Raw genomic sequence first — 12,641 nt, 5'->3', positions numbered from 1 at the left:
GTTAATGTACGGTTGTAGAAAACCTGAAGATGACCTTAATTAAAATACATCAACCACGTGTGTAACCATGATGGTCTCTTTCCGGCGGAGTCTGGGAAGTGAACACGGTGTTGGAGTTATGATTGACGTAGGTTGTTCTAGGATCACTTCTTGATCATAATTTCTCGATCGTGCTTTGCCTTCTCTTCTCGCTCTCATTTGCGTATGTTAGCCACCATATTTGCTAGTCACTTGCTGCAGCTCCACCTCTTACCTTTACCTTACCCATAAGCTTAAATAGTGTTGATCGTGAGGGTACGAGATTGCTGAGTCCCCGTGGCTCATAGATACTTCCAAAACCAGCTTGCAGGTGCCGTTGAACCATGCAGATGACGCAACCAAGCTCAAAGGAGGAGCTCGGTGAAGATCTTGTCCTTTGTGTTGTTTCGTTCTAGTTGAACAGTTATGGAGCCCAGTTGGGGTCGATCGGGGACCTTGTCGCATTTGGGATTCTTCTTTTATTTTGGTTCCGTAGACGGACCTTGATTGTATTTGGTTGTTGGAATGCTTTATTCATGTAATTGTGTGAAGTGGCGATTGTAAGCCAACTATGTATCTTTTTCCCTTATGTATTACATGGGTTGTGTGAAGATTACCTCACTTGCGACATTGCTTTCAATACGGTTATGCCTCTAAGTCGTGCTTCGACACGTGGGAGATATAGCCGCATCGAGGGCGTTACATTCCTCCTCCATCTTCACCGTCTGGTAGACGCGCAAGCCCCCGATTCCTCTACGCCCGTTAGCCCTTCCCTGCATTGTCTTCACCATAGCCCTTCCTCCTTCGTCGCCATGTCCCACGAGGTCAACCGCTACAAATGGGAGTAGATGTGCACCAACCTCGCCGCTAAGGATGTTAAGATCAGTGAACTCCGCGGCGTCCTCGGTGGCACTGCTCTCCGCCTAGAGAGAGAAACCACGAAGCTCCGTGCCGGGTGGAAATGGACCGCAACCCTGTCATGAAGCGGGGAGGATCTCCACCAACTTCCATGCTGAGCACCATAGGAGCATGGCATCGCTGCAACAACACCCAGCTAAGAAGTTTTTATTTAGTTCTAAAATGATTTACGTACTTTTCCAAGTGCCACATTCAAAATACTCGACAAACTACTTCCGACCTTCTCTCTTTACCACCCTCTGCCCTCTGTTTCCTGTCCCTTTCTCAAATATTTGGGCACATTATTCCGCTCGGTTTCTACTGTATTCCCTTTACCTCCCCTTATCCCTCTCTCTCCCTCCCTCACCCTCTCCTCTCTCTCTCTCTCCAACCTTTTCCAGTCCTTGTTCCACCTCCACATTCTGAGCTCGAAAATAGTTTATAGTAGAAGTTGTGATCACTTGAGCCATTGTGGTTGGTCTATGAACAATTTCAGCCAGCACATGACTACCTTCCCACTAGACGTACCAGCGTGTAGTAATTATTAGCTCGGACAAACCACAACAGCAAGTAAAGGCACATTGCCCCTAGGGAGTGTGCATCACTATTGAGATGGTTACGAGTGATGATCCATTTTGCATGATTGTCATTGCCGTGAACTTCCAACTCATGAGCGAGCCAGTCGCCACTAGCAGCTACTTACTTGTGGCAAGTCACCATTGACAAGCGCCTAGCTCGCCATTGAAGTGCAAACTGCATTGATCACTATTGAGCCTTCCAATGTCCACGTAGTTGCCTATTCCATGGGCAAACTAATTGTAGCAGCCTATGTCCATCCTTGATTAACCAAGACAATTTCTATGCTCATTCCCACGCGCGACCTTGCATGCGATCGTCACTCAGGTTGATTTCTTATGTGTTGAGTGACATGCTCCTCCTGCTTAGTTAGTCTTTAATATCGGAGCATCTTGCCTCACCTATCATTGTCATGTTGACTACCCATATGCATTTTTAATCTAATGAATATCGTAAATATTACTTATGGCATCATGTGCTAATATTTTAGATGAGTCGTTAAACCTGAGATGGGTTTCTAGGTTAAATTGAAATAGAACCGTTCTCTAGATTTACGAATTTTGAGCATTGCTCTCTAAGAGAGGTCAGATTTTTCCATTGGATATCCCACTAGCATAATGGATGAAGGAGTATGCACATGAAAAAAGTTGGAGGTGCCCCTAGCATCATCCGGACGAACCGCATGTCAAATGGTGACCCGGTCGCAGGAACACATCAACCTCACCCCGTGATACCTATGGTTGATTAGTGTAGACGACATCTAGAAGGACATACACCCTCAACTCGTCCTTGGTGCTTTCCCTGGGAAGGACTACCACTTGGATGCCTAACTGCAATTTTGACGATGGTATAATGGCCCTACGCATGGCTATGCCAAATGGGCCAAGTCACTGAGAGATCGCACTACACCCGCAGGGCCAACACGAGTATTATGCCTCTAATTCGCTATCTATACATACCCTATGCCCTATCCCCTATAGATTTTTTTGCATGTTAATTGATAGGAGGAAAAAGGGTTTCCCCGCTTTTTATTATAAAGCAATGGCCACATCACAAGTCATACAAGCCAAAACAAAAGAGAGAAAGAGAGAAACGACAAATATACATGACACCGCAGGAGCCACTAACAAGCCCGGAATACACCAAGCACAAGCTTGAGCATCGAGGCCCTCGGCGAACAAGAACCGGTACACGAGGCAACTAAGATGACGTAGTGGCTTGCTGTCGGAGGATTTCCACGCTCCGTCGACTCCCCAGAAGCCAGCCATTGTCAGTCTGCCATCCACCCTGCCTCCGAAGAAGGACCCCTAACCTCTAGTCCTGGATCGAAGGACGCTGCGCTATCGGCCAGCAGGGTCGCTCATCCCCGAGATCTGACGGCCAGGACTACCTGGTGGCCGGGGGGACGACGACAAGCTCGACCACCGCACAACGCAGCGGCACACCCTACCATCGCCACCACCGCACGCATGCATCAACCTCACCCGCAAGTAGCCAAGCTACATCACCACAAAAGATAACCGGCAGACCACACCCCGCGCCGGGGCTTCGACCACCACCCCGCCGTCCAAAAGATGGTGTCTTCAAGAAGAAAATGACGCTGGCACGCCGTCACCACCCAATTCGGAGATTTGGGTTTTCACCGGGATGGGAAGAGGGTGAGGGCCAAATCACGATGGCACATTCAAGAAGGTGAACAACACCGGAGCGCCGTCGACATCGTGGCCACAACAATCGGCCAAGGGTTTCCCCCAATCCATCCCTACCAGATGCTCAGCCCCACCAGTCGCCAGAACCGCCCACCAAAGGACGTCGATGACGCCCACCGATGAGGCATGAAGAAGATCTAGGGAAAGCTGTCGTCCTTAGATCCCCTCCATGGACCAACGGGGACGCCCCGGGAGCCAGCCCAGACCCGCTGCCGGCCCGCCACCCACGCAGCCAGGCGTGACGCCCCTCCACATCCGCGACAGCCACACGCCGAAGGGGGGCCGACGAACTTCACGATCGCAGCCGCCGCCACAGCTAAAGATGTAACACGCCTAGAGTACCACAGAGCCGATCCCGCTGCCACCAGGTACTAGCCACGACACCGCGGCCCGCTGCCGCGCCCTCTGCTAGCGCCGCCCATCCGCCGGACCAAACCGAGCACCATCAGCCACCATCGAGAGGGAGAAGAGAGGCCCCGTTGCTACCTCCGCCGCTGACTCGCCTTCGCCCATCAGCGCGAGCCGGCGACGGCGAGGTGAGAAGGAGGGGGGGAAGAGGGGCCCTAAGCCCGGCGGCTAGGGTTTTCCCGCCGCGACGCTCGCGGGAGCGGCCGGGAAGGGAGGAGGGGCATATTCATTGATAAAGATTATGATATCATTTAACGTTTGTATTGAAGGAGGGACCGGGCTTCTAGTTTGTCCTTGGCCCCCTATTGTCACAACTGGCCCTAAGAAGGTCATATGCGTTGTTTGTGTTAAGTCTTTTATATTGTGTAGCCTTCTCAACAGGGAGCTTTTGCATCTGTGATACACATTCTTATAGTATATATGATGCATTTTGTGCTATATATGACGCTATTGCTCAAGGTTATATAAAAAGCTATCTGTTTAATGTGCTTTTCTTATCACATGCCTCCACCGATAATATTTATTTTCTCAAAGAACAATAACCTTTTGTCCTCTATCTGCGATAATGACTTGGATGAGAGTTTTTTAGGTAGTGAAGAGATCCATTTATGTTATGAATATTAGAGGAGATGATAATTAATATCTCCTCACATATATAATAGACCTTACTACCGATTAACTCTAAACTTCAACCTCGATTTACATTGAGTTTTCTTGCCAGGCCCTGCTAAACTCTACACACAGCTAAGAAAAATAATTATTTTATGTGGAAAAGATTAGATCATGTTTACGTACATCGTTGGACAACTTAGTCATTAATTACATGAGAAATAAACTATTTGAGACTCTATTTCCAAATTGTCTGTTTCTGCAACTCATAAAGTATTCACCTTTTATTTCGAACCAAGGACAGTACGAGAGTCCATTCTTTTACTGTAACTAAATATTAATTAGTCTCATATATACAACTGAAAACCAATATGGCCACACAAATCTCTTAGACCTATAATTACCCAGATCACTTAAAAAGATTTAACATCCATCCACCAAACAATACTACACGCGCCCTAATGAATTAGACGGAAGGAAAGAAGTAAGAACATCACTCCATCTTATGGAAAAGCTCATGGCTAAAAGTCATCCAGATAACCACCTGCTTGAATTACGCTTTGGAAATATCACCCGACACAGTACATCGATTGATCACAATTTGCGCCTAGTACAGAATTACAAGGAGATGCACTCAAATAATCTCGCCCTTAAGATGATGCAATAAACAGAAAATACAAACAACCAAACTTAATGAAAACTTATTGTTTGAGGCGACAAAACCAAAGCCCTAATCTAGAGCCTCAGGGTTAGATCAATCCCGTTGGGTGCCTCCTCCTGATTGACTATACTCATGCGTTCCTTGCGTCCACGAAGTCTCCCTACTACATTCCCGCCGTATCCATTGCCCAGCACCAGAGATGACGGTTGAGCGGGAGCTAGACCTCCAGAGCCGATCCCGGTTTGCCATGGGAAGGAAAGCGGGACGGAGGGGTCGTAGTGGATGTGCCATGCGTCAAAGGGCCGCGCGTGTAGGCAAGCGCTGCGCAGGACGACGGCTCATGTGCGCCTTCCGGCTGTTGCGTCGCGCGCGTTGGAGCGTGCTGTGCGCCTTCTGGTGCCCGCCCAGCGCCCGGGCTATTCCGAAAGAGCGGGGGCAAAACTTGCTGTTGAACATGGGCGGGAGGGACACCTCCTGCACCCTCTTGGAAGCCGATGACGGCGTGTGAGGCGATGCTGTCGGATCTTGTGCCCTAGGTTGTCCTTGTCGACACGGGTGGCCAGCGACAAGGACAGGTCGACCGGGAACGTGGACGAGGTAGAACCGCACGACTCCATATTTACAGAGTGAAATCGAGAGACGAGTTGCCTCGATGGGATCTAGATGATCTATAGATCTGTACGAGTGTTCTCTGGTGCACTTGCTTGTAGTCTATATATCGTGCCGTTTTAATGTATTTTCAGGTAGTAGCAGACAACTGGGAATGTAGATGAATCTCCGTTTTGTATTTTGCAGGAGTGAAGACGTTGTGTTTCTTTGATTTGCTGGCATATGCGCATCGTGCCATTCGTTTCTTGCCATTTTCCGTGTACGCGTCGATGCATGTTTGCTAATTTCCTTATTTGTATCAATATATCATACTGTATCTTGTCTACGCATGTTACCATGTGAACAGCTCATTCTTGGTATGGGACTGGAGCAGTGCCTTATAGGAAAGTATTTATCGAAAAATATGCCCAAAAATTTACATACCCTGATTTTGGGACGACGTACGTAGTCATTATACGGACATCCTTTCTAGGCATGCTTATCTATCCCAGTCTAGATAGATCGTCTAGAATCAATAATGCATGGTACCGTAAGTACATCTGATAAAACGTGACACCTTAATCTTTTATTCCACACATTTGTTTCATATATTTTTAAAATAATTGGCTCCCTCCTCTTTTTTTTTTTTGAGGTTAAAGCGAAAGCTTTATTACTCAACTAATCTTGGGCATATCGCCAAAGACAGAGACGCCCACTTGGGCTGGTACATCCGATTCCCATTCCATGAAATGGAGAGGGTCATACACACGGCCAATGTTGGCGAGTTCATGGGCTACAGAGTTCGCAGTACGTCTACAAACAGATATAGTGAACTTGGAGAACCAAAGTTTGAGCTGGTACTTCATGTCTTCGATCACCGCTGCGTACGCGGAAGAGTCTACTCTTTGCAAGTCTAATGCTTCAGCCAACAGTTGCGAATCCGTTTCGAGCACCACCTGGACAATGCCCAGGTCCGCTGCCGTGTTGATAGCATGTGACATGGCTGCTGCTTCTGCGGCAAACGCATCCGGAACTCTCTCCTGTCTGCCGGCACGAGCACACACAAGTGCACCATCCGCCGTACGCACCGCGACTCCCCAGCCTGCATGGTCCTGTCCTGGCACAAAAGAACAGTCAACATTGATCTTGTAGGCGTCTCCCCTCGGTGGCTGCCACTTATCCGCTTGTGGTTTGGCATCCTGCTGCCGGAAAATCTCCAGATACTCAAGCACATTTGCTCTCGGTTGTCGAGCTACGGCAGAGGCCGACATCGGTAGCTTCCCTTCCCTGAGCTTATTCTGTTGGACCACCATAGCCACCAAGAGGTTAGAATATGCAGGCGTTTCTTCTCATCTAGCCCCCAAAGATAGTCTAGCATTGCATGCACAGACCCAATTCTTTGCAACTGCATTCGGTCACTCTCTAGTGCCAGCTCTCTCCACACTTCCTTCACAGCTTTGCACTTAATGAAGAGATGAGCCCCGTCCTCATCAGCTCTCGCACAGAAAAGGCACTTTGTGTCTTCGATTGGGATGCCCCTCCTTGCTACAGTTGTCCGCAGCGCGAGAGAGTCGTGCTTCAGTCTCCACGTGAACATCTGAATGTTTTTCGGACAGGGCATTTTCCGCAGCCTTCTCCACGAGTCATCTTTGATCTCATTCAAGTTCCCTGCAGTACTTGAACTCCCTCCCACTCCTCCGTCCTTCTTCGTCCTCTCCAGCTGAACTTGGAGTTTGTAGGCACTCTTCACCAAGTGGATGCCTTTCGTTTCATAGTGCCATGCAATGAAGTCTTGAACACCTTCTCTCAAGGGGATCCGCATGATATGAAGCGCATCATCGGGCAAGAAAGTCTCCCGAACGAGCTGTTCATCCCAGGTACCCGTAGCAGGGTCGATGAGGTCACAAACCCTATCCAAAAGGCTGTGGCCTCGAGGTGTAATGACTCCTCGAGACCAAGGTCGTGGCAGCCATGGGTCAGACCAGATTTTCACTTGCGTGCCGTCCCCGATTCTCCAAATATAACCTTCTCAGAACAGCTTAAGACCGTGCAGGAGGCTATGCCATGAGTATGAGATCCCCTCCTTTGGATTTGCATCAAGAAGACGACCATCATGGTAATAACGGGCTTTTAGGACTCTTGCACACAAAGACTCTGGTGATTGGATGAGCCTCCAAATCTGTCTTGATAGCATAGCAAGGTTGAAACCGTGCATATCCCGAAACCCTAGCCCCCCTGGGCCTTGGGCATAGTAAGCTTCTGCCAACCGATCCAATGAGTGGTGCTTTCTTTGTCCTGTTGGCTCCACCAGTAGTTGCCTATAAGTGAACTCAACTCCTCACAGAAAGACTTGGTTAAGTAGAAACAAGACATAGCAAAAGTGGGCATAGCCTGCACAACCGAGGTGACCAGCGTTTCTTTCCCTGGTTTAGCAATAAGTTTTTCTTTTCAACCATACACTCTGCCCGCCATGGCTCCTTTCACAAATGCAACGGCCTTTTTCCTTGATTTGCCAACATGAACCGGCAAGCCCAAGTACTTTTCATTCCATGTTTCACTCTGTATTTGTAGCGCACCCTTAACAGCCTCTTTCACCTTGCTCCTTGTGTTCGGACTAAACATGACAGCTGAGTTCTCCAGATTGATACACTGTCCAGAACAGTTTTCATAGAGGTCCAAAATCTCACGCAGTGCTTGAGCTTCCTGTTGTTCGGCCTTGAGCAAAAGCATGGAGTCGTCGGCAAACAAAAGATGTGAGACAACTGGTGCCATCCGACAGATCTTGACACCACTCACCCTGCCAGATGCTTCGGCTTCATGCAGGAGCGCCGAAAGCCCTTCAGCACAGATGACAAATAGGTAAGGAGAAATTGGATCACCTTGCCTGAAGCCCCTTGAAGGTGTAAACTGTTCCGTTAGCTCTCCGTTGATCTTGATCTGGTATCTTACTGTAGTGACACAATTCATTACCAAATCAATCCATCGAGCCTCGAAGCCCAGCTTAGTCAACATGGCCCTGAAAAAGTCCCACTCAACTCGATCGTAGGCTTTACTCATGTCCGCTTTCACTGCTGCTACCCCTTCGTTACCCTTCTTTTTGTTTAGCAAGAAATGAGACAACTCGTAGGCAATAAGGACATTGTCCGTGATCAGCCTACCTGGAACAAAGGCGCTTTGGTTATCCAAGATGATATCCGGGAGTACCAGCTTGAGACGATTCGAAATCACCTTAGACACCAACTTGTACACAACATTACACAAAATGATCGGCCGCAAATCTTTGATCCTGCTAGGGTTCTTCACTTTCGGAATCAAGACAACCATAGTGTCATTCCAACCCTCTGGCATTGCTGCACCGTTGAGCACTGCGAGCACTTCCTCCACCACCTTATCACCCATGAAATGCCAGTGTTTCTTGTACACAATGGAGGGCATGCCGTCCGGACCAGGTGCCTTGAGGTCGCCTATGTGGTCAAGAGCCGCCTTAAATTCCTCGCGTGTCACTTCCGCTTCCAGAATCGCTCGCACAGCACCGGTGACACGGGGTTGGACTTTGTCAATGAGTTCCGTGGTGCGGTTCCCTTGAGCCGAGGTGAAAAGGTCCTGAAAAAAAGAACAAACATAGTTATTGAGCTCATATCCTTCCTTCACCTCGAATCCCTCCTCCCTCCTCAACTTCATCACTGTATTTGCTTTCCTCCTCGAAGAAGCCACGGCCATGAAGTATCTAGTGCTTCTATTGCCGTCCTTTAACCATGAGACGTGAGATCTCTGTTTGGCCTTGATATTCTTCTTCTCCTCCAACTTTTCTACTTGACATCTCATCTTGGCTTCCTCTCTAACTTTCACTTCACTCACCGGAGCTCTCATGCAGGTTTCTAGAGCACGGCGCGCTTGCTTTAAATGCTCCTCCAACTCCCTAGCCACCACTTTCCCCCATTTCGTCATCCTCCCTGCTACACTTCGTAAACCAGCTGATACACCACCTCCTCCCCCATATAGCCCTCCTCCCAAGAAGCTTGAACTTGCTTGATGCACCCTTCCTCCTTCAGCCACCATGCCTCGAAGCGAAAACCCCGATCGCCCCCCGGTCTTCTGCGAATAGATCCATGAGTACATACGATGACCGGTCTGTGATCCGAATGATGAGGGGTGCCATTGAGGACGGTGAACTCGGGGAACCACTTGCCCCATTGGGAATTTGCCAGTGCTCTATCGAGCCGCTCACAAATATACTTGTCCACCTCCTTGCTATGATTTCTCCATGTATACTTGTCGCCTTCATATCCTAAATCAGAGAGCTCACATGACTCCAGTGCTTCACGGAAATTGTCTAGGAGGCGTTGTGGGCGATCAACCCCACCAATCTTCTCATCCCATGATAGGATCTCGTTGAATTCTCCCAAACATAACCAGGGCCGGCCACTTTGATGTTGTTGACCCAGGATACGAAGCAAGCGCCATGTTTCCACCTTCCTATCGGTAGCTGATTCCCCATAGACTCCCGTCAGCCTCCAAACCCTACCATCCTCCTCCCTCACATCCACGTCTACATGCCTCCTTCCATACGACCTCAACGACACATCCACTTCCCTTCTCTAGAATAAAGCAACCCCCTACTCCTCCCTTCTGAACTACACGCAGTCATATGCGCCATCCCTAACATCCACCTAAACCTCTTCAACTCCTTCTCGGACAACTTCGTCTCTGCAAGAAAAATAACATCGGGCTCCTCTACCCTCCCCAGCTCGAGGAGGCTACGGACTGCTGGGCCATTTCCCAAACCCCGGCAGTTCCAACCGATCAGTTTCATTGTGCGCGGCGGGGCTGCGTGGACAGCCCGGCCGATTCTGCATCAAGTGTCTCCACCGCCACAGTACCTACTTCCTCCATCCTACCCTTCTTGCTATCATTCCCTTCCTCCTCTTCCATTCTCCCCCTCTTCAACCCTAGCACCTCCTCCCTTTCCTTGATATTCTCCACCACTGGTCTGTCCCTCCCTTTTTTCTTATAGCGTTTCCCTTCCGGGCCCTTGCTCAAAGCACCTTGTCCCGTAAGCTTCACCTGTATGTTTCGCTGCAACTTTGCTTCGTTGCCTTGGCTTGAGTTACCCACATCTACCCCTGTTGTTGCTGCAACTTTGCTTGCTGCCTCGACACAGACACAAGTGTTTTCACCCTTTTCCAGCTCCTCTGATGCCTTCTGTACCTTACTTTCCTCCAGCTCGAGCCTCCTAGGATTGCCAGTATTTTTTGGATATATCTTCTGTTTGTGTGGGCTATTGACCTCCTCTCCTCCCTCGTGCTTGCCCCGGCTGTCGTTGCTGGACCTAGAGTCACTTTTTTTCCAAGTCAGACTGTCACTTCCGCTTCTAAACCGACCACCTGAGCGACTGTATCCATAGTTCCTGGCTCCTCCACCACTCCTCGCCCCAGCCCTCCACCCCCCTTCATCTGACACACCTCTCCTATGTCCCAAATCAGCTTTCAGCCATCTTCCATATTGCTGTTGGTCCCCTTCTTCGCCTTGATCGAACAATCCTTCTCACCATGCCCTATGATCCCACACATATAGCAAAAATCCGGGAGATACTCATACTCGAATCTGCACCAGTCCCGTCCTTCCTCTGCCTCCTCTTTTGCACTATCCTCCTGCTCCATCCGATCCCCATCTATCTGTTTCTCCTCATCCTCTAAAGTGAAGCCTCTCATGAGGGGTTTATCAATCCTCATACGAACTTTAATCCGGAGGAATCTCCCGATCGCACTCCCATCAACTCCTGTATCCGCCTCAACAAACTTTCCAATAATATTGCCAATATCCTCTGCAGAATCCTCATTCATCATGCCCAGGGGCAAATTTGGCTCCCTCCTTTTCATATTATATTACATAGTAATTTTGTATTGACTCAAACTTTGTGAAATTTAATAAGCTTATTAAAAAAAGTGGGCCCTATAATATGTGGTGTTCAATCGCCAGGGAGCTGCCCCATCAAACGACCGGTTTCGCTCACTCTTCACCAGCACAAACGCGCAGCGGGACCCCTCCAGACCCAAAAGGCCCAGTTAAAAGTGTTTTTTGTTTAAACTAGCAACCTTATAACTATAAAAAAACGTTGAGTGATATTTTTTTCCGGCCATGCTAAACTTAAAAACTGCCATCCATTAGATTAAAAATGCTATCCTCTAGGAAAAAACGGCAATCCTCGATAAAAAGTGCCATGAATAAAAAAATACAAACAAACTTATAGAAACGCCATGCTCTGATTTTTTTAAATCAACATGGTACACTACGAAACTGTCATCCTGTAGATAAAAATATTTTATCTGGATAAACCAAAAAAAACTGCCTTGTAATTAAAAAAATATCTTCTCCACATACGATGTCACCGATAATTAAATTGTCATGCTTTCAATAATATAACTGCCACCTAATAATAAATTGACCCGGTGCTTGGACAGCACCCTCAGCCGGGGCACCGCCTCAATTGGCTCCCGCAAGATCTCCGGGACCCCGGTTTATTCGCCTCCGACCTGTAGGTCCTCTCGCGGGTCATGGGGTCCATTTCCTTCTTCAATAGATGAGCCCACAAGGGTCGCAACCCACGATCATGCGGGCCCCGCCGGCGGAGGAATTGCCGATGACTCCATGGACCTTTCCGCGAGCCCCTCAAGGTGGAGGTCAAACGGGCGCTGGCCGTGGCCCCGCCAAAACTTTGGGCAATCACACGTGCATGATCGGCAAGATGCATTCCGCTTCATCAGAGCAGGGTTGTGGCAGAATCGAAATGAAGTCCTTTTATGTCTAAAAACAAGAAAAAGGGGTTAGGAATGAAGAAAACATATAGCAAGTCAAAGTAACTTACCCCAGGGCGGGGGTTAGCCTGACTGTATAGATCCACGGTAACTTCCATGAGAATATCTCCAAGAGGTAGGCCGGTTATGGTGTATACCAGAGCTTTGCTTCATTCTCTGAGTCCTCCCGATTGTGGAGGTGACTGGGAACCCTTAGGCCTCCGTACTCAAACATGGGGAATTCCCTCCATCCTAAGGGTTGTACGTTTCTTTCCATCGAGGTCTTCATAATCTGCAGTCTCCAAAGGCCCTTGTGTCGAAACTGATGAACTGCCTCAATCAAGGTAGCAGTCTTCTGGGAGATCTCCATCCCCAAGCCCC

General features: G+C 48.7%; 1 protein-coding gene across 1 annotated transcript; it reads right to left on the bottom strand.

Annotated features, from left to right (window-relative positions):
- Positions 1-6,140: 6,140 nt before the first annotated feature.
- On the bottom strand, positions 6,141-6,737 carry LOC147961035 (uncharacterized). Its single transcript, XM_087533644.1, has one exon. It carries the CDS (start codon positions 6,735-6,737, stop codon positions 6,141-6,143), a length of 597 nt encoding a protein of 198 aa, XP_087389770.1.
- Positions 6,738-12,641: the final 5,904 nt, after the last annotated feature.

This window comes from Triticum urartu, chromosome 7A (genome assembly GCF_056163025.1).
Source record: "Triticum urartu cultivar PI428250 chromosome 7A, HENAU_Tu73, whole genome shotgun sequence".
In the NCBI taxonomy this organism is placed as follows: Eukaryota; Viridiplantae; Streptophyta; class Magnoliopsida; order Poales; family Poaceae; genus Triticum; species Triticum urartu.
This window is presented reverse-complemented; position numbering and strand designations above follow the sequence as displayed.